Genomic DNA, 23826 nt, shown 5'->3' on the forward strand with positions numbered 1-23826 from the left:
AGTGGCTTTCCATTTAGGTCTTTGTTAAAAGAAATGCAATTGTTAAAACGCAAGAGGATAGTAAACGTACTTGTTTATATAGCGCCTTTTACATCATGAGTCGTATTAAACGGCCATTGACGTTTGAGTGCAAAATTGCATACCATTTTTATGTCATACCAGCCGCGCCCCGCGGCTCCACCCACGTAGTAGTGAAACAGGACCGTGAGGAGAGCCCCGCCCACCTCTCTACGTCTGATGTCAAGCTGACCCCTCCCCTCGGCCGCAACCTGCCTCGGAGTAGCGCAAATATATCGCTCCTGAAAGCGAACTGGGATTCTTAGTGCGATGAGAGAAGTCGCAAAATCAACTGGAACGTTCAAGCAAATTATCGAAAATAACGCGATCTAAATCCGTGAAGCAGTTGTCTCGTTCGCTAGCCTACCGGAGTTAAGGTTACGCCCCGAGACAGACGCGGGAGTGAGGAGGGCCCCGCCCCCCTCCTAGCAGCGCGATGAGTCTCACTCTTGGATTCGCGCTAATAAATCGGCACCGCAAGCGAACTGTGATACTTAGGCGATGAGAGAAGACGCAGAATCAACGGAATGTTCAAGCAAATTATAGAAAAAAACGCAGTCTAAATCCGTGAAGTAGTCGTGAAAAGCAGACAGACAGACAGACGTTGGATTTTATATATATATATATAGAGAGAGAGAGAGAGGTTATTGTACTTTTAATATCAGTGTCTTTCATACTGCGTATTATCACAAAGGGTTAACAAATTAGCGTAAAGATAAACAATGTTAGAAATCATTTTGTATAGCGCCTTTTTATATTACTTTATTGTACTTTTAAAATCAGAGTGTCTTTCATTCCGAGTGTCATTACAAAGAGTCTGATGTTAAAGTCATGGAGGAAAATGTTAGGAAGTCATTTTATATAGCGCCTTTTCATGTTACTTTATTGTACTGTTTATGTCAGTGTCCTTCATGCCACTTACTATTACATAGGGCTTGATATTAAAGTCAAGGAGGCAAATGTTAGAAAGTCATTTTATATAGTGCCTTTTTCTATCATATTATTGTACTTTCAGTGTCAGAGTGTCTTTCATACTGAGTGTTATTACAAAAAGTTCAATATTAAAGTTTAGGACAATGTTAGAAATCATTTAATATAGCGCTTTTTTATATTTATTGCACTTTTAATTTTAGTGTCCTTCATACCACTTATTACAACAGGCTTGTTATTAAAGTTAACAGTGTAATAAGGACGCAAAAGATTCGTAAAAGCATTGCTAATGTTGGTGATGCACCATCTGTTAGAATGAAAAGTGCAATGCATGTGTCTATGTCATTTGCCATTTTGTATGGTATTCGTAAAAGCATTGCTAATGTTGGTAATGCACCATCTGTTGGAATGACAAATGCAGTGCCTTTTATTACTGTAAATGTTTGTGATGCTCCATCTGTTAGAATGAAAAGTGCAATGCATGTGTCTATGCCATTTGGTATGGCATTCGTAAAAGTATTGGTAATGTGCCATCTGTGGGAATGACAAATGCAATGCATTTATTACTACAAATGTTTATGATGCGTCATCTGTTAGAATGACAGACACATAGAAATTGGACGGACACGCAGCCACTTGGCCTTTTTCAAGGTAACTTAAGAAATTCAGGCACTAGTAAAAATAACTTTTATGTAATAAAAACATACAGGCTCTTTTTGAAATAGCCTTTGCTGGCTTCAACTTTGATTTTTGATTTAGCGATTAGGCTTGCAGTGTAATAAGGACGCAAAAGATTTGTAAAAGCAGTGCTAATGTTGGTAATGCACAATCTGTTGGAATGACATATGCAGTGCCTTTTATTACTGTAAATGTTTGTGATGCTCCATCTGTTAGAATGAAAAGTGCAATGCATGTGTCTATGTCATTTGTCATTTGGTATGGCATTCGTAAAATTATTGGTAATGTGCCATCTGTGGGAATGACAAATGCAATGCATTTATTACTACAAATGTTTATGATGCGTCATCAGTTAGACAGAAACATAGAAATTGGACGGACACGCAACCACTTGGCCTTTTTCAAGGTAACTTAAGAAATTCAGGCACTAGTAAAAATAACTTTTATGTAATAAAAACATACAGGCTCTTTTTGAAATAGCCTTTTCTGGCTTCAACTTTGACTTTTGATTTAGCGATTTGGTTTGCAGTGTAATAAGGACGCAAAAGATTCGTAAAAGCATTGCTAATGTTGGTGATGCACCATCTGTTAGAATGAAAAGTGCAAAGCATGTGTCTATGTCTTTTGCTATTTTGTACAGGATTCGTAAAAGCAGTGCTAATGTTGGTACTGCACCATCTGTTGGAATGACATATACAGTGCCTTTTATTACTGTAAATGTTTGTGATGCTCCATCTGTTAGAATGAAAAGTGCAATGCATGTGTCTATGTCATTTGTCATTTGGTATGACATTCGTAAAAGTATTGGTAATGTGCCATCTGTGGGAATGACAAATGCAATGCATTTATTACTACAAATGTTTATGATGCGTCATCTGTTAGAATAACAGACACATAGGAATTGGACGGACACGCAGCCACTTGGCCTTTTTCAAGGTAACTTAAGAAATTCAGGCACTAGTAAAAATAACTTTTATGTAATAAAAACATACAGGCTCTTTTTGAAATAGCCTTTGCTGGCTTCAACTTTGATTTTTGATTTAGCGATTAGGTTTGCAGTGTAATAAGGACGCAAAAGAGTCACAAAAAGGTTTGGGGATGGCCACCCCGTATAGATGAAAAATTCAGGAAAAAAATAAACAGGTCTTTACAAACAGGAGTTCAAAGCAGAACTGACTAGCATCTGGAAAGCCGCTCTATAAATATGGCTGAACTGAGGAAGAGGAGGAGTCAGGGAGGCCGGAACAGGAACTGACATGGCAGGAAGATCGATGGGTTCTGGGTACCAGATGTGACGTCAACAGAGGGAGCCTGAAGTGACATCATCAGGGGCCGGACTGGTGGATGATGTCATTAATTCAATTCAGTTGAAAGTTGTATTGTCATGTGCACAGTAAGGAAACACGTTTCCCTGTACAATGAAACTCTTTCTTTGCTGTCCACACCAAATGCCAACGGTTAACAAACCAACATATAAAGATAAACATAAATAATAAGTAGCAAAGGCAGCATAAAGTATAAAAACAGAATGGAAGTATAAAGTGTAATGTGCAGGTAGGTGTGTGTGGACAAGTCCAATACAGTCGTGTGAGGTCGATAGAATGAGGTGGCTCACGGTTATAAACTCCAGTCAGTTATTTAGGAGTCTAATGGCCTTGGAGAAGAAAGAGTTCTTTGGCCTGGAAGCCCTGAATTTCACACTCTGATACCTCCTGCCTGAGGGTAGAAGTGTGAACAGTTCGTGTTGGGGGTCCCCGAGGATCGAGGCAGTTCTCCTGTGGACTCTATAGTTGTAGATGCTCTGCAGAGAGGGCAGTGGGGTCCTGGTGATCTTCTCTGAAGTCGTTTGCGGTCCACAGCAGTAGTGTTGAAGCACCACACGGTGATGCAGCTGGTCAAGATGCTCTCAACAGTGCAACTGTAGAAGTTGCCGAGGATCTTACTCGACATACCAAACTTCCTCAGCCTCCTCAGAGAGTCCAGTCGCTGTTGAGCCCTCTTGACCAGCTGTGTGGTGTTAAGTGTCCAAGTGAGGTCCTCACTGATGTAGACGCCCAGGTATTTAATGCTGCTCACCCTCTCCACTTCAAGCCCTCGGATGAACAGTGCCCGGTGAGGTCTCCTCTCCTTCATCATGTCCACTATCATCTCCTTCGTCTTGTCTGTGTTGAGGGTGAGGTTGTTGTCCTCACACCATGACACCAGACTGGCCACCTCCCTCCTGTAGGCCACCTCATCCCCATCAGTGATGGGGGTCGTCTGAGAACTTCAGGATGACATTATCTTTGTGGGAGGCGACACAGTCATGGGTGAACAAGGGTGTAGAGGATGGGGCTGAGGACACATCCCTGTGGGGTGCCTGTGTTTGTGATAATGGTGGCTGAAATCCTGTTACCAATCCTGGGGCCTGTCACAGAGGGTGGGGTGCAGGCCAAGTGCAGACAGTTTATGGGGGATAGCCGTGTTAACGTCGGAGCTGTGGTCAACAAAGAGCATCCTGATGTAGGAGTCTTTGTTCTCCAGATGCGGCCGTGATGGCATCTGAGGTGGACCTGTTGGGCTGGTAGGCCTACTGCAGGGGGTCCAGAGTGTCCGGTATGCTGCTCTGAATGTGGGCCAGCACCACTGTCTCAAAACACGTCATGAGGATTGGAGTGAGTGCTAGCGGCCTGTAATCATTCAGGCAGGTGGGTGGGCTTTTTTTTAGCAAGGGGGACTTAAAGCAGGACGGGACGATGCTCTGACTGAGGGAAAGGGTGAAGATGGATCAAGAGGAAGAGGGACAAAAGGAGAAAGGATCAGGTGACCGTGCCAACCCGCGGTCCGACTGAGAAGTGACACTATTTGAGCCTGTCGACCGTCTCCTAGGCGCACGTGTGTGACAGTAGAAACACAGGACAGATTCTTGGCATCGATTCCTTTTCTGGTATTTTTGAGATTTCTTCATCCGGTTGACTCCATTATTCAGACGTTTGCCCTTTTCCATGACAAACATCATTGGAGATAACAGTATCCATCCTGCCAGCACTGATCACTAGGTGGGGTCCAACTCTCTACGCAGAGCTGATCAACCCATTAGGCCACATGGGGGCCCGAGGTGGGCGCTGACACCCAAGGGAGCCATGCTGTCCAGTGGACAGTGTGGTCACCCGAGGGAATGACAGGCTCAAACAAGAGTCAGTTTTGGGGTGCCAACTCCACTGTGCCCATTTAATCAACATTATGAACAAAAGCTACTCTCGCTGTTATAAAAAAAAAAGGAAACAAAAACTGTGGCCACCATAATAACATGGCTACTATAGTAATGACTGAGGAGCCGTTTGCTGTGGTCATCTGGGAAAAGAAGTGACGCCTCCTTCTGGACGCTTGTGTTTTTAGGAACCGGAAGGGGCGGAGTCAGTTACCCTCATGGGGTGGAGCAAAAAAAAAAAAGACAAGAAAGTTTAGCAGGCAGCGCCCCCTCTGGCCCCCGGGGTGGTACCACATACCTGGGAAGAACTTGGAGGGAGACCCTCAGAGGTGCCAGTGTGACAATGTACTACAAATGAATGAGCACGTGACGTCATTGTGCCCCTGCCTGGCTTCATCATTCTTTTCTTTGAGTATCTGCAATCGGTTTTTAAAAAGCACGTGGGACGTTTCACTGGAGCCGTTCTTTTCACGTGCAGACGTTAGACGCCATTTTGTCTTATTAAGCGTTAAAAAAAAAAATGTCCCAGTGAGACTCTTAAGAGCCACTCAGTCCTGCGGTGACAGTTATCAGCAGCACTCCGACAAGAGCTCGAGGGTTACACGTCCATGTTCTCTAATTGCTTTAGGCCTGATTATGTTTTTAAAGTTAGTTGATTAGATTCAGTTCTCTGCTGCTTCTCTGAGCCAAATCGTGTGAAGGACAATAGGAGACGTGTGCACCACCTGCACTTTTCATCTTAATGGAGTCTGTCAGATTTATTTTTGCTTCAGATCACGGTATTCACAACATGCTATTTTGTCAAGATATCCATCCATCCTTCCACCCATCCACTCATCTATCCTCCCATCCCTCCACTATTCATTCCACCCACCCACCATTCACTCCATCATTCCACCCACCCATCCATCCACCATTCATTCCATCATTCCACCATTCACTCCACCCATCCATCCACCATTCATTCCATCATTCCACCCACCCATCCATCCATCCATCCACCATTCATTCCATCATTCCACCCACCCACCCATCCATCCACCCATCCACCATTCACTCCACCATTCATTCCACCCATCCATCCACCATTCATTCCACCCACCCATCCATCCATCCATCCATCCACCATTCACTCCATCATTCCACCCACCCATCCATCCACCATTCATTCCATCATTCCACCATTCACTCCACCCATCCATCCACCATTCATTCCATCATTCCACCCACCCATCCATCCATCCATCCACCATTCACTCCATCATTCCATCCACCCACCCATCCATCCATCCATCCATCCACCATTCATTCCATCATTCCACCCACCCACCCATCCATCCACCCATCCACCATTCACTCCACCCATCCATCCACCATTCATTCCACCCACCCATCCATCCATCCATCAATCCATCCATCCACCATTCACTCCATCATTCCACCCACCCACCATTCATTCCATCATTCCACTCTCCCACCCATCCATCCATCCACCATTCATTCCACCCATCCACCATTCACTCCATCATTCCACCCACCCATCCATCCATCCATCCATCCACCATTCATTCCATCATTCCACCCACCCCTCTATCCATCCATTTTCCAAACCCACACACAGCACAGCTGGAGCTTATCGCACCACTCATCCATGACAAGTCAGGAAGAATCGCTGCACAGGACGCCAGCCCATCGCCAGGTGAAGACTCGCACATCAGGGGTCAGTTTGGCAGCGCCAGTCCGCCTACCCCTCGTGCCTTTGGATTGTGGGTGGAAACCAAAGGACCCAGAAGATCCCCAGGGGAGATCCTCCTCGCAGGGAGCACACAGTCTGTGAAACGCTGGTCTGTTTGTCGTGTGGACACTGCACCACTGTGCCACTAACTTCTAAAAGTATATTATCTGGTGTTTGTAACTATTTATCCCCCCCATCGTGCCCCGAATAAAATGCTACAACACTCATCCCCTATAAAACTTCATTCCACGCCGGATGGTTGCCAATCAGTGTTAATATTTGTGATGTGCCATCTGTTGGAATGACAGTTGCAATGCATATGTGTCTGTTATATCCCATTGGATCTGGACAATCACATTGCGCCAAAATGAAATGCAATCCAACATGTCAACTACACTGAAATGCAACTGGGCTTTTTGATTTTGGCGGGGTATTATCATTTAATTGTGTCATGTTGATATGTTTTCAATTGATTGCTTCTCACTAATGCATGCAATTTTCCTGCCATTTGGTATGGGATTCGTAAAGAATGCGTTAATGTGTGTGTGTGTGTGTGTGTTAATCAGTTGGAATGACAAATGTAATGCATGTCTTTATTATACTGTATGCCATTTTTAATAGGATTTATAAAAGCAGTATTAATGTTTGCGATGCACTGTCTGTTGGAATGACAAATGCAATGTATATGTCTCAGTTATATGCCATTTGGTATGGGATTTATAAAATCAGTGTTAATGTTTGGGATGTGCCAATAACTTATGCCAATACATAAGTATTCACAGCCTTTGCCATGAAGCTCAAAATTGAGCTCAGGTGCCTCCTGTTTCCCCTGATCATCCTTGAGATGTTTCTGCAGCTTCATTGGAGTCCACCTGTGGTAAAAATTCAGTTGACTGGACATGATTTGCAAAGGCACACACCTGTCTATAGAAGGTCCCACAGTTGACAGTTCATGTCAGAGCACAAACCAAGCATGAAGTCAAAGGAATTGTCTGTAGACCTCCGAGACAGGATTGTCTCGAGGCACAAATCTGGGGAAGGTTACAGAAAAATTTTTGCTGCTTTGAAGGTCCCAATGAGCACAGTGGCCTCCATCATCTGTAAGTGGAATAAGTTCAAAACCACCAGGACTCTTCCTAGAGCTGGCCAGCCATCTAAACTGAGCGATCGGGGGAGAAGGGCCATAGTCAGGGAGGCGACCAAGAACCCAATGGTCACTCTGTCAGAGCTCCAGAGGTCCTCTGTGGAGAGAGGAGAACCTTCCAGAAGGGCAACCATCTCTGCAGCAATCCACCAATCAGGCCTGTATGGTAGAGTAGCCAGACGGAATGATGAATGCAATGCATGTGTCTCTGTTATATGCCATTTGGTATGGAATTCATGAAAACAGTTTCAGTGTTTGTGATATGCCATCTGCTGAAATGATGAATGCAATGCATGTGTCTCTATTATACTGTATGCCATTGGTATTGGCAGTATTAATGTTTGTTGCACCATCTGTTGGAATGACACATGCAATGCATAAGTCACATGCTATTTGGTATGAAGTAAAAGCAGTGTTAATGTTTGTGATATGCCATAAGTTGGAATGGCACGGTTTTTTCACACCATGTTTTTTTTTTTTTTTTTTTTAATGATTGCTTTTCACTGTGGCACTCAGTTTTTCCAGGTTGCATTTTATTTTATTTTTTAAAATTTTATTGATTTTATTGTCATCATTCCATACTAAAAGATCAATTTTTATAAAAAAATAGGATTGCATTTTAATTCATCTTCATAGATGGTAGAAAGGCAGCCGTATTACATTTTGCTTACCTGCCGCTCAATGCATACTGCATTTTGATTGGAGACGGCGCTCTCATGGCACCAAAATTAAAACAAATCAAATGACCAATCAGCGTCAAAAGGTGGAGCAAGGGGCGTGAACCAGTTGGGGAAGGAGGCGGTCCACTTTGACACATTTCTGCGTTCAGGTGGCAGGTGTAAGTGTAGTCACTATGGACTGTGGCATAAATAATCTTCTGTGCACTTTTTTTCCCCCCTTCATATTTTTTTTTAAAGTAAAACGAATTCTTGATTTTTAATACTTTGAAGTAGAAATACCACAAAAAAAGTAAATTGGGTAAAAGGAGAGCTTCGGCTGAAGGTCTGCATACTTTGTTGCCAGGCGATTTATTTCGCTTTCCTGGGCTCCTCTTTTCAGTAACGGAGAGAAGTGGATGCGCGAGGCGATTAGCGAGGGGTGAGTTTGAACAGACGGTTTGAGTGTTTAGCGGAAAAGAAATTATTGTGGGGGGTTAAGTACTGTAATTAAATACTTTTAACTAAATGCAAAGCAGAACCAGTCAGACATTAAAAAAAGAAAGAAAGGAAGAAAAAAAAAGGAAATGAAGTGACTTTATTATTAGCTCTTTTGAATATTTAGCAACAACATACCACCGAGACATAAAAATTACTAATTACTGTGGCTGGTACAAGTTGTCAATTGGTAATAAAGCTCCGCACCGAAAGCCTTGGGCAACTCGGTACCATAATTACAGGGAACCTGAGATTTCCACTGACGTGTTAACATTTGATTTATTTCCCATTCACTTGTTCAATTGAGCTCCAGTTAATTGGTTTTCCGAATGAGTGTTAAAATCTAAAGCTCCAGTCTCATTAGGCAGACGTCGCCCTCATTATGCATACCGGGCCGCAAGTCCTTGTAAAGGTTAGCGAGGTGAGAAGCCACCACTCTGTAAACAAAACTCTACATTTAAATAAGTCAGCGGCACGTTACGGGGAGGCGGGGGGCCGCGGGCTCTGGGTGGGCCGCTTCATTAGTGCGACTTCAATTGGACTGAAATGAATCTTTAATTACAATTTGTACTTTGCGAGCGTCTCGCTAACAACTTCGACACGGGTCAAGAAGCCGACGAACGTCTGGAGTTGGGAGCGATTCAAGAATCGGGGGGGGGGCGAGCCGTTAACTTTGAGTTTATTTAAAAAAAAAAAATCAGTTTCATGGAATATCTTGTCACGGTGAAGCCCCCAAGTGTAATGAACGGTTGGAAATTACAGATCGACACCATCCCGCACAGGCTGCCCGGTGTAACTGTGCCAATAAATGAAAGCAGAAATCAACGATAAAGGATTGGGGGCAGCCAAGTATCCCGTTTAATGTAAAGAAATTTAAGTGAAGTGTGTCCCGTTATGATTTCCGCCAGAATAAAGCGTGGTCTGAATGGGGGCGCCGATTTCCGACTGGGGTGGGACGTTTGATGCCAAGGCTTCAGTTAAGAACTTGGCACCTATGGAGGCTTCGTGTCGTTACCACGTGACAGGTGATGGCCGAAGATTCCAATATCGCGGATGTCCTGGGACCGCTCGTGTTGCTTGCAAACTTTGCGCCGTCCCACATATAAGAAAGGGGATGTGAAACCGCCGCTCGGCTCGAATTTGAGATCGAGAAGATCTTGAAGCAAATATGGAATCCAGAATCGTGGAGCTTGTTGTCCGACAATTTTTATTGGAATACGATCCAAATTAGACATTTTGATGAAATTTACGGCGAGTGATGCTTCTGTGACTCAGTTTGAAATTGCTGAGTGTGATTTAAAATTTACGGTGCGTTATCCCAATCTGCTCCGGTTTCCTCCCACAGTCCAAAGACATGCAGGTTAGGTGGATTGGTGATTCTATATTGGCCCTAGTGTGTGCTTGGGTGGGGTGTGTGTGCCCTGCGGTGGGCTGGCACCCTGCCCGGGATTGGTTCCTGCCTTGCACCCTGTGTTGGCTGGGACTGGCTCCAGCAGACCCCCGTGACCCTGTGTTTGGATTCAGTGGGTTGGAAAATGGACGGATGGTTTTCCCAATCCGTATTTTGTGTGTAATTTAAATTTTAGGTGTAAACTTGTCCACAGTACTCAGTGAAGCGTGCTGTACAAAAATAAATTGACTTGACTGAAGAGACCCTCCCCCCCCCAAAAAATGAACAACTGCTGCTGTGAGGAAATGTTGATTGTTTAAATCACAGTACATTTAGTTGTTCCAGTTTACATGTAAACCTGCGTCAAAATGTAATGATTATTGAAAGTGAAAATAATTATTATAATAATCTCTTCAAATCAAGACAAGAATTATTCACCGTTTGGCTGACATGTGTCGTGAACTTGGGAGTCACAAAGCACATTCATTTCACAATAAGTTCAAACAGCACTTCCAGTAATGCCCAGTGGAGGGAGAACTCACCATCAAACCCCGGCAAGTAATAAGTGTACAGTGCATCTGGAAAGTATTCACAGCGCATCACTGATTCCACATTTTGTTATGTTACAGCCTTATTCCAAAATGGATTAAATTTATTTTTTTCCTCAGAATTCTACACACAACACCCCATAATGACAACGTGAAAAAAGTTTACTTGAGGTTTTTGCAAATTTATTAAAAAAAAAAAAAAAATTGAGAAAGCACACGTACATAAGTATTCACAGCCTTTGCCACGAAGCTCAAAACTGAGCTCAGGTGCCTCCTGTTTCCCCTGATCATCCTTGAGATGTTTCTGCAGCTTCATTGGAGTCCACCTGTGGTAAATTCAGTTGACTGGACATGATTTGGAAAGGCACACACCTGTCTATATAAGGTCCCACAGTTGACAGTTCATGTCAGAGCACAAACCAAGCTTGAAGTCAAAGGAATTGTCTGTAGACCTCCGAGACAGGATTGTCTCAAGGCACAAATCTGGGGAAGGTTACAGAAAAATTTCTGCTGCTTTGAAGGTCCCAATGAGCACAGTGGCCTCCATCATCCGTAAGTGGAAGAAGTTCGAAACCACCAGGACTCTTCCTAGAGCTGGCCGGCCATCTGAACTGAGCGATCGGGGTAGAAGGGCCTTAGTCAGGGAGGTGACCAAGAACCCGATGGTCACTCTGTCAGAGCTCCAGAGGTCCTCTTTGGAGAAAGGAGAACCTTCCAGAAGGACAACCATCTCTGCAGCAATTCACCAATTCATCAATCAGCAAAAACCTCAAGTAAACTTTTTTTACGTTGTCATTATGGGGTGTTGTGTGTAGAATTCTGAGGAAAAAAATGAATTTAATCCATTTTGGAATAAGGCTGTAACATAGCAAAATGTGGAAAAAGTGATGCGCTGTGAATACTTTCTGGATGCACTGTAATTACTAAATCAAATGGTTTATTTCACAAAAAAGCTCTGTGAAAAATTTAAATTCCCACAGAGCACACTAAACAAAAAGGAGCTGCCAGCAAGGGCAATCCAAGGAGAAGAAGTGAGGCCGAAATACAGAGCAAGCGGGTCGAAAAGCTAATCATTCACAAAAAGCAAAGAAAAAGGCACAAGGAAACTCGGCACACCCAGAAACCTTCAGAATGAACCACCAGGAATCTGAGATGTGGAGGTGGTGCTCTGATAGAAATACCTGGGGGTCCACATCAGTGATAGACTGGGCACTGGTGTCGTAACACAGAGGAACTACAGAAGAAAGGGCAGAGCAGACTCCTCTTTCTAATGTGAATAGTGACATCCTTCACATCGGGGTACTGGGGACCTGGAGGTCCACAGTGGCCGCAGGTGTTCATTCCAACCTGTTTCATAATTAGAAGCCCCGGCCTAGCAGATAACAAAACTCAGTATTTAATTCTATGGCTTGTTGGTGCTTTCATCCTTCCAAGACAAACCTTCATCACACTGTAGATGTTTGGTTTTCTGAGAACTTCCTACATTTGTTTCATGGGGCGGAACAGAATTATACTGTTCTCTTGGTCCTTCACTTCTCTCTCATATAATCTATCTATCTATCTATCTATCTATCTATCTATCTATCTATCTATCTATCTATCTATCTATCTATCTAATCCTGCCAACTATGCTATCTATCTATATATCTATCTATCAATCTGTCTATAATATATTGCCTTCTATCTATCTATCTATCTATCTATCTATCTATCTATCTATCTATCTATCTATCTATCTATCTATCTATCTATCTATCTATCTATCTATCTATATAATCCTGCCAACTATGCTATCTATATATCTATTGTAGCAGTTGAGGTGTGTGTCCACCTCTTGAACCCTCAGGTACCACTCCAAACACCAAGTGAAAGTACAAGACTCTTTTATTTTCTTGTAGTACAGTGCACCAAGCACACTCCACTCCACACTACTCATATAAACAATAAACTACTCACAAAACCAATCCTCCTTCTCCCAGACACTTAGCCACCCTTCCTCCCAGTTCAGCTCAGTGTACTGGGCTTTCCCAGAGTCCTTTATACACCCTGACCCGGAGGTGTTCCTGCCCAGCAGTCCACAGTTCCTTATTCCTTCCGGGTCAGGGTATAAGTCCTTTTCTTCAACCTGGAAGCATGTCATCTCTCCTGCTCACATGACCAGGACGTACTTCCAGGTTATAGGGCACATATGAATCCACGGGCTTCCCGACAGCGACTCCCAGTGGTCCCCAAGGTATCCAGCGGGGCTGTGTATAAAAACTACATAGTCCATGAGGCCCTGCTGGAACTCGGGGCACATCCATGCTGTTGGGAGAGCTCCTCCTGGCGGCCTGGGGGTGAGGGCCGGAATAGGAAGCTGGCAATCCATCACACTATCTATAATATATTGCCTTTCATCTATCTATCTAATCCTGCTAACTATGCTATCTATATATCTATCTATAATATATTGCCATCTATCTATCTATCTATCTATCTATCTATCTATCTATCTATCTATCTATCTATTATATAGCGCCTTTCACTCTATCTATCTATCTATCTATCTATCTATCTATCTATCTATCTATCTATCTATTATATAGTGCCTTTCACTCTATCTATCTATCTATCTATCTATCTATCTATCTATCTATCTATCTATCTATCTATCTATCTATCTATTATATAGTGCCTTTCACTCTATCTATCTATCTATCTATCTATCTATCTATCTATCTATCTATCTATCTATCTATCTATCCATCTATTATATAGCGCCTTTCACTCTATCTATCTATCTATCTATCTATCTATCTATCTATCTATCTATCTATTATATAGTGCCTTTCATATCTATCTATCTATCTATCTATCTATCTATCTATCTATCTATCTATCACACCTTTCATGTTTATTTATTTATTTATTTATCTCTATCTTTTTTATTAAAGTCAACTGTTACGTTTTAGTCGGATATTCTCATATTTAAATTGATAATTGCACAACCATCTCAGTTTGCATGCCCTCAGATGAGTTTAGAAGTTGGTAAGCTTCTCAGTATGCCCAGTTGGGGGGGCAGTCCCGTATTTCCAGCACCATGTCACATGCATACATAAGCACACCTTCAGTATAATAACAAAGTCGTGACCATGAAATGCCAGCAATTGTGGGAGTTCCAGGCATGAATAACTAATAAACAGTCACTCATCATGCGTGAAAGTAATTAATGTAATAAATCAGCCTGAAAAGTTCTGCTTTCTGATTAATCTGCCACACTCGGAGTTTTGCTTTAGGACCCACGGACGTGTTGCGGTCAAATGCAAAACCTTTAGATGTAAACATTCTGCACTGGAAATCCTCAGTTTTGGGGCTGCCTCAGATTTTCAGTTCGTTTCGGTCTTTGCCTGCGGGTTCGACTCGTGCCAATGACTGAACAAAGATGATGAGAAGGGGCCTTTCAGCCGAACTCGAGCTCCTCAGTCCTGTTCTTCTATTGTCTCCAAAAGTAACTTAAATGGCCTCAAATCCTACTGTCTATAATTGTCCATCAGCAAAATTTGCCCAAGAATGTTTTGCAGGAAATTTGCTGAGTTCACCAGTGAGCGTCTGTGCTTATTGTTTTCCTTTGCACCCCATGATGCTTTTTGAGGCCAGTGTGACATCACAGAGATTTAGCAGCCATGTTGGATAGGGCTGTTAATATCCGATCTGTTCTACGGTACCTGCCTGATTTGCGTTGCACATGTGCAGAACGTCCACTCACGTGTCCTGTAAGGTCACTCCACTCCACTCCACTCCACCTTACACTGCTGCGCACTTGTGTGAATAATTTAGGACGTATACACCCAAGCGTGATGTCACTACCTGAACGGTACTCCAAACCCTGGCTGAGACGTGACACAATCTAACATCCAGAGTGCTCTGGAGAAGGTCTTCATAAAGATATACATAAGAACATAAGAAATGTGACAAATGAGAGGAGGCCATTCAGTCCATCAAGCTCATATGTTTAGATAATAGCTAAGCTGTCCAAATATCTATCCCCGTATCTTTGTCCTTTGCTCCATTCAGCTTTTCCTCAACCCTGTCAAGTCTTCAAGCCCCTACCACTGAGACACAACCCCACAGCTTGATGATGCCACCACCAGGCTTCACTGTTGGAATGGCAGTGTGCCTGTGATAAGCAGTGCCTGGTTTCCTCCCGGTATGGCACTAATCTTGGTTTCATCTTGTTTAGCCTGAGAGACCTTTAGGTGCCTTCTTGGAAGCTCCAAGTGGGTTCTCATGTGTCATCTGATAACTCTGCCTTAACCCCCAGATCACAGTGTTGCAGTGATGGTTGTTCTTCTGTAGAGAGTTTCTCCCATCTCCACAAAGGTTGTCCGGAGATCAGCCATAGTGACCACTGGGGTTGTTGGTCACAGCCCTTACCAAGACTCTTCTCACCACAATTGTCCAGTCCAGGCATCCAGCTGTAGAAAGAATTGTGGTTGCTCCAAACTTCCTCCAGTTATGAATTATGGAGGCCACCGTGCTCTTGGGAAACTTGAATGCTGCAGGAATGTTTTTGTATCTGTCCCCAGATCAGTTCCTCAACCCAATCCTGTCTCTAAGCTCTGCAGGCAATTCCTTTGACCTCCTGGGTTGGTTTTCCTCAACTGTAGGACCTTCTATAATAATTAATAATTCTTTGCATTTATATAGCGCTTTTCTCACTACTGTTTAAGATGGCTTTTTCTCTTTGATTACAATTGCTCTGATTTTAATTTTTGTATTTTATTTTTGTTTATAATGTGGGTTTTATCTATTGTTCGGTGTCCTTGAGTGTTTAGAAAGGTGCCTACGAATAAATAATATGTATTATTTTATGATTATTATTACATAGTGAGGAGACACGGGGTGACGTCGCAGACGTAGATAGGACATCTGTGTTGTTTCTGCCCTGTGACACACTAGAGTCCCAGTCATGTTAGGATCTTGCCATTTCTACATGTCGTATGTTGGTTGAACATGCAAGTAAGAATTTCTTTGTACGCTGGCATATCTAGTATCACTGCTACTGTTGTAAATGATTTCTTTATTTGATTTTTTCTTGTAATGTTTGGGTCAGCCTACATCTTCTGTAGGAGGTTTTAACACTAGAATTACCAGAGCCTACAAAAAAAACTCGTAGATCCGTCCCACCTTAAAACGCTTCGCACCTCTCCGTCAGCGTCTTTTGTCCTCTAAATGTGTGGATAAGCAGCAACCAGCAAGTAGCCTGCTGTCACACCCCTCTCCTCACACAGTTGTCTCAGCTCAAGTCTGTTTACCTGCATGTCAGTTGCTTAGAGTTGTATAGAGTTAGAAGTCAAGCAAAATGACACCTTGTATAAATACTATATCGTTATTTGGAACACTTGCATTTCGTGTGTGTTCCATGTCTACAACGATCTATGTACAGTAAACACATCGTTAAAACAGAAACGTTTTTCATGTTTTGGTAACAATTGACAAAATGTAGACATGAAGTGTATAATGTGTGAAGCCTGAAGTCCAAATATCAAAGAAACACTTTCACAAATGGTACAAATATAACAGAACAAGTGCGCTTTTATTCAAAAATATAACTGCAGAAAAACAATCTGCGTTAGGGTGCGACATTGACACGCATTTGCTACGAGTGTGTCAGTGGCGCAACGGTATCAAATGTTGACTGGTAATCAAAACTTCACAGGTTCGATCCCAGACGAGTCCATTTTGAGAAGTGAGCTGCACATATTCTTACTATTTTAGAATAGAAACATGCATTTGATTCCAGTCTGTAACACCCGGTGTAATTTATGATACTTGTAAAGGTTAGCTTTGTTTATTTTTTTATTCAGTTTTATTCTCTCAGCCGCGTTCACGATCCCAACTCCCCCCCAATATGACACTGCTGTTTTCACATAGATGCACTATAACACATGCACTATAACACACTATAAACTCAAATCATGACGACTAATGTTATTTACCTATTTACCTTTATTTATTTACTTACTTCCCACAGCATAAAGTCACGTGTGCAGAGCTTCCCATGTACATACTGTATACAAAGTACAGCAATGGCAAAAGTACAAGAGCACTCTGGAGCAGGTTTTCAACATGAATAAAAAAACAAACAAAGCTAACCTTTACAAATATCATAAATTACAGCGGCTGTTACAGACTGGAATCAAATGTATGTTTTTATTCTAAAATAGTAAGAATACGTGCAGCTCACTTCTCAAAATGGACTCGTCTGGGATCGAACCTGTGAAGTTTTGATTACCAGTCAACATTTGATACCGTTGCGCCACTGAAGCACTCGTAGCAAATGCGTGTCAATGTCGCACCCTAACGCGGATTGTTTTTCTGCAGTTATATTTTTGAATAGAAGCGCACTTGTTCTGTTATATTTATACCTTTTGTGAAAGTGTTTCTTTGATATTTGGACTTCAGGCTTCACACATTATACACTTCATGTCTACATTTTGTCAATTGTTACCAAAACATGAAAAACGTTTCTGTTTTAACGATGTGTTTACTGTACATAGATCGTTGTAGACACGGAACACACATGAAATGCAAGTGTTCAAAATAACGATATAGTATTTATAAAAGGTGTCATTTTGCTTGACTTCTCACTCTATACAACTCTAAGCAACTGACATGCAGGTAAACAGACTTGAGCTGAGACAACTGTGCGAGGAGGGGGGTGTGACAGCAGGCTACTTGCTGTTTGCTGCTTATCCACACATTTAGAGGACAAAAGACGCTGACGGAGAGGTGCGAAGCGTTTTAAGGTGGGACGGATCTACGAGTTTTTTTGTAGGCTCTGGTAATTCTAGTGTTAAAGCTCAAAAGAATTCACGTTTGACCTTTTTGGTTGATCCAAGTCTTCTGGAGAAAACAACTTCTTCTTACCTTTATGACTCAACGTCATTTTGTTTTCTTTGCGGACCTCACTCTACTCTGGCGAAGACGGCGTCGATGGTTCTCAGGGTGACGATTCCAAAAATTTACCCGAGGTTGCGCTACGTGTGACGTCGTCAATGCATCCACATAAATTTTGATGTGTCCTTTCCGTTGTATCCGGGATTGGATCTTAATACTTTTCCGGTTGAAGACTTATTTTTCGTAACTCTCGGCAGTCATTCTTGTTTCACCCTTGTCCTGATCAAAAGATTCATTTGATTCCCGGTTTACAATCCTTTCACGTCTCTAGTTTACGGCTTTCACCTGATTCTTTCTGAACAAAAAAATTATTTGGATGTGAGCGCCCTAGGAACCAAGTAACCAAGAATCTTCTCTAGCATTTCAGTAATTATTTACTTATCTGATGCCAATCTTTCTGATCATAAAATAAGTTGTTATGATAGCGAGGGACGAGAAGAATTCATCATTAATCGCAGAATTACGATATTTGAGGGTTCCTCTAGAGGACCTCTTTCTCTCGCACAATTTTCCTCACAAACTAATCAGCACATCGTCATCTCATAACAGCCTTAAGTTTCGAGTTTGGTATTTTTCCGTCCCGCCGTCTTATCTCTAGACCGTCCTGAAGAAACTGTGACACAGCCGCTGTCTTTGGTATCAGGGGACCCTAAAACGTTGAGATCCGTCGAAAACCGGAGATTGAAATTTTTGATGAGTCTAAAGCTATCACTCCTGTCCCGCAGACGATAGGTTATGGTGGGGAAAGGTGCAAAGCAAAAAATTCCCTCTTTAGGATTGGACACTACTGCTGGAAAAGTTATCGGCTCTCCACTCACCTAAAATTAAATGCAGCAAGTAAAGAACAAAGGAGCAAGAAATGAAAAGGCTAATGGGGTCTGGCGTCAGATTTTGTGACTCAGGCGTTGGATCGGTTTAGAAGTGTGACACTCGGTGAGCCGTCTAATTGTCCCTTGTCTAATTTTGTGACTCACAAACCTGTAATCCTGTTGTATAAACCTGGGGTCTGGTTCTTCAAAAATGATTTACAAATCCTGACCCTAACTGACCTGCATAATTTACCTGACCGGACGGTTTATTTGGTGATTGCTTAGTTTCGAGGGGCTGGATTCTCAAATGAGAATAACATCTGGGGACAAAATTGGTAGCGAAATCAAAGTCTCCACCCAAAGGGCTTCTACCTCAGACACTCACTACTAATCCCTTCTGTCCGTGCACTTAACTAAACAAGTTGGGGTTCAGGGACACAGCAAAAGAAACTGAATAAAAGAGTTGACACTGAAAGGAAATCAAAAGGTAAAACAGTTGACATCTGCCCAGGAGCTCAGTAGCACAAGTTGACTGAAGTAATTGAAGGGTCTTGACAACACGCATCCCCGTTTACTTTCAGTCCTTAACAAAAACGACACTCGATGGTGTAAAGAATCAGAAACAAAAGCAACTCCCACGTAAGGAGAGTGGCTAACATTAATCTGGCTCTGCTGTGGGGTCAGTTGTTATGGAGCCCCCTTGCTTAGGTCGTCCCCTTATTAAGTGACACCTCCTTCCAGGCCGTCTTTCTTTGGTAGTCCAGGGACCAGAAGGGGCGGAGTCAGTTGCCCTCACTGGGCGGTTTCTCAGAACTGTGGAGGAAGAAAACGACAAGACAGTTAGCGGCAGCCCAGGGTGGTATCACATACCTGGGAAGTGCTTGGAATGGCGACCCTCAGACATGCATGCATGCGTGGCAAGCTTAACGATTAATTTGGAGATTATAATGACAGAGGAGACACACAGATGGACAAACGTAGACCACCACAGATCCACACATTTGAGAAGTGCCTCTGTCTGCTCTGATGTGTCTCTGTCATTGGAACTATTGCCTCACTATATGACATAACAGCAGCAAACGGAGTTTAGTTAAGCATTGTGGTCTACGCATACACAACGTGATAGAACACTGCGGCCATTTTGTCACGGCATGTTTGCATTACCGATTAGACAGTCATGGAAACTTCCTTTAATTATTCGTTCAGACGTGCAGTCAGAAGGTGGGTGTTGGGCGGCCTCATCTGTGCTTTACTGGTGTCGTTTGGCAAATTTGTCAATTTGGGTGTTCTGAGTACTGAAATCTGCGTCTCCTGTGGTTCTTCGTAATCCGCTCTCTTAACGGCAGTCCTTTCGACGGGGTGCAACTCGCCGTTTACTTCAAATGCATATTTTGCAGTTCATATTTTCATGAATATGGCTGCCAGTTCTCTCAAGCTCACTATCATCATAACACTGAACAACATAGAGCACACCTGGGACGACGTATCGCTCATTTTTACTTATTCGGCTGATGTCTTCATCCAAGGTGGATTACAACATTTATGATGCAACTGCGTACATTTCTTTTTTTGGTTTTTCCAATTGGAGTACTGGCAGGTCAAGTGACTTGCTCATGGTGACACAGGTGTCAGTAGTGGGATTTGAACCCACACCTTCAGGGTCTGAAGTGCAAAACCTTAACCATACACTGCATTTGTGATGGCTTATGGGTAGTTCACCACACTACTTGCCACCAAATGCCATTGTGTAATCTGAGGCTTCAGAACGGTTTTCTCTTGCAACAGGTTGTTTATTTTTTAAAACATGTAATGTGCTCTCTGCACACGTGACACACATGCATACCTTATAAACTCGCGTTAAAGTTCTCCCGCGGATAAGTCGGTGCTTGATTTTACTGTATAATTTCCGGTATTTTATAATGTCGGTCGTATAAGTCGAATGCGGAAAACTCGCACTATTGGTCCAAGAGATTACGATATGCTAACGCCCACCTGAGAGAGTAACCACGGGGCACACGGCCTTCTTTTTCTATGTATTGTGCCTATGTGACCACACGGTAATACCCAAACTATTCCGAAGTGACGTTTGCACTGAGTTGTGTTTTTTTTGTATCTCACCCCCTCATACATCTTTATCGTAAGAGCATCCCTTATCTACGATGGAGCGCCCGATCAAAAGAAAATATGAAGCTGGTTTTAAATTAAAAGTCATTGAAGCGGCGAAAGAAATTAATAATAATAATAATTCTTTATATTTATATAGCGCTTTTCTCACTACTCAAAGTGCTCAGCAATTGCAGGTTAAGGGCTTTGCTCAAGGGCTCAACAGAGCCGAGTCCCAATTGGCATTTACAGGATTCGAACTGGCAACCTTCCCGATTTGCCAGTGCAGATCCCAACCCTCAGAGCCACCACTCCGCCGTAGTGCTGCTGCTTTGCAGTAAGGAGACTGTGGAAGATTGTGGGTTCGCTTCCCGGTTCCTCCCTGTGTGGATAGCGCTTTGAGTACTGAGAAAAGCGCTATATAAATGTAAAGAATTATTATTATTATTATTATTATTATTACACAGATTGGGCGGCACGGTGGCGCAGTGGGTAGCGCTGCTGCCTCGCAGTTGGGTGACCTGGAGACCCGAGTTCGCTTCCCGGGTCCTCCCTGCGTGGAGTTTGCATGTTCTCCCCGTGTCTGCGTGGGTTTCCTCCGGGCACTCCGGTTTCCTCCCACAGTCCAAAGACATGCAGGTTAGGTGGATTGGCGATTCTAAATTGGCCCTAGTGTGTGCTTGGTGTGTGGGTGTGTTTGTGTGTGTCTTGCAGTGGGTTGGCACCCTGCCCAGGATTGGTTCCCTGCCTTGTGCCCTGTGTTGGCTGGGATTGGCTCCAGCAGACCCCCGTGACCCTGTGTTCGGATTCAGCGAGTTGGAAAATGGATGGATGGATTACACAGATTGAGGAGATCGTTCCTCCCCCAAACTATGCGACTCTTTAATTCCATCCGGGGGGGTAAACGTTAACATTTAACATTATACATAGTTATTGTCTGTTTTTCACCTGCATTATTATCATTCTTTAATTTAATATTATTTATTGTATCAGTATGCTGCTGCTGAAGAATGTGAATTTCCCATTGGGATTAATAAAGTATCTATCTATCTATCTATCTATCTATCTATCTATCTATCTATCTATCTATCTATCTATCTATCTATCTATCTATCTATCTATCTATCTATCTATCTATTTTATAGTGCCTTTCACTCTATCTATCTATCTATTTTATAGTGCCTTTCACTCTATCTATCTATCTATCTATCTATCTATCTATCTATCTATCTATCTATCTATCTATCTATCTATCTATCTATCTATCTATCTATCTATCTATCTATTAACTGGTAACTGCGCTGCTTCAACAAAATTCGATTTTTATGAGAAACTGGTGTGAGATTGAAGGAGGCAAGAACATGTCAAAAAAAAATGCAAGTGTCATATTTTGAAACGGGCGTTGTGAGGGATTGCCGGCCATATATTCCGGCACCTCCACCTCCAGGCCACCAGGTGGAGCTCTCCCAACAGCATGGAGGTTCCCCGAATTCCAGCAGGGCCTTATGGACCTTGTAGTTTGTATGCGCAGCCCTGCTGGATACCATGGGGACCACCGGGAGCTGCTGTGGGGAGGCTCTCAGACTGCTATGTGCCCTATAACCCGGAAGTCCGTCATGAACACATGACCGGAAGGAACGGCGTGCTTCCGGGGTGAAGAAATGGAGTTGTTATATGACCTGGAAGTGTTCCTAGTCACGTGGACAGAGAGGGCGAAACACTTCCAGGTCAAGGACTATAAAAGGACTATGGGAAATCCCAGACGTCGAGCTGAGCTGGGAGGTAGGGTGGCGAAGTGTCTGGGAGAGGAGGATTGGTGATTATTGATTATTGTAGAGTACTTGTATGTGTAGTGTGGAGTGGAGGGTCCTTTGTGCACATAGTTATTATAACATAAATAATAATTATAATTTTACCCTGTGTTTGGAGTGGTACCTGAGGGTTCAAGGGAGCTCTAGCGCCCCCTACTGCTACAGCGTATAAGTCGGAGTCTGATTTCAGGTTTCGAGACCCCGACTTATACGCGAGTATATACGGTATATCTAATAGGATTTTTTTTTTTTGTGGATAGTTTGTCATTCAGAAGTTTGCCGTCTGTCTGACCGGGTCGACAGGAGCACCTCTGATCTTTTGCAGTTCAAAATCCCCGCCCACTGCTCTGAGCTCCGCCTCCACGAGGCATCGGATTGGTTTAGAAATGTGACGCTCAGTGAGCCCACCCACTTTTAAGCACTCCCGGTGGCCTCCAGACATACTGTGTATGTATCCCATGCAGTGAGACCACTGACTGTTTGACTAATCCGATTTACTTTTGTTTTTTTCCCCCCCTTAGGGATACGATGATGGGTATGATGGCGGATACGATGACCAAGCCTATGACTCTTATGATAACAATTATGGAAGCCAAACACAAAGGTGAGCCTTTACACTTTTTTGGAATGCTGAAACTGAGCAACAGCTGTCATCTCACGAGATAATTCAAGAGCAACTTGTACATTTCCATTTATTCATATGTCGTAGCAAAGAAAAAAATAAATAAAATGCACACGTCCTGGGCCCGCATACAGAGCGCACGGCACAGGTTGCTCTTCTATATGCTAATGTTCTCTTTGAGTGATAATAACAATACGCCACAGCGTAGCATGTTTCATTGAGCCGAGGCAGAAATTATGGTCTGCTGCCAAATCAACGTTATAAAAATGTTCCTGTCGACATCTCTCCTTTACAAGATCATTCCGTTTGAAATTCTGGTGATGGCAATTAATAACGTAAAGACTTTTATGGTAGCAAATGTTTTCGAGTAATTGCTTGTTTTCTGGTGTAATGGCTTTTCATTTCAAATCCGGAAATGCATATTTAAAAGCCAGCAGATTTCTCGGTATCTGCCCATAAAAGACTGTTTCAGACATCACAGTTAGATGATTCAGTAGTTGAATGGTGAGACCCTACCAGACTCTGGGGTCTTATTTTCATTCAAATGAAATGTATTGTTAGGTTAGGTCTCGTTAGCTTCTGTTCACAAGAAGGCAGGCGCCTCTTCACCTGATGACTACACACCAGTGGCACTTATGGTACATCTCGCATCAGGAAGAGCTTTGAGAGGCTGGTCCTCTTGTGGTAGACCACCTGGACCCACTGCAGTTTACCTA

At 43.0% G+C, this 23826-nt stretch overlaps 1 protein-coding gene across 5 annotated transcripts in view; it reads left to right on the forward strand.

Moving 5' to 3' along the window:
• Positions 1–23826, forward strand: part of khdrbs2 (KH domain containing, RNA binding, signal transduction associated 2) — a 784395-nt gene that overhangs the window by 696512 nt on the left and 64057 nt on the right. For 2 of the 5 annotated variants that reach the window (XM_051919152.1, XM_051919153.1), the window contains exon 7: positions 23010–23092. The exons of the other annotated variants lie outside the window; for them this stretch is intronic. In XM_051919152.1, coding sequence (XP_051775112.1) covers positions 23010–23092 — 83 coding nt within the window. The remainder of the gene's footprint in view (positions 1–23009; positions 23093–23826) is intronic. 5 annotated transcript variants of the gene reach the window in all.

Source organism: Erpetoichthys calabaricus, chromosome 15 (genome assembly GCF_900747795.2).
Source record: "Erpetoichthys calabaricus chromosome 15, fErpCal1.3, whole genome shotgun sequence".
In the NCBI taxonomy this organism is placed as follows: Eukaryota; Metazoa; Chordata; class Cladistia; order Polypteriformes; family Polypteridae; genus Erpetoichthys; species Erpetoichthys calabaricus.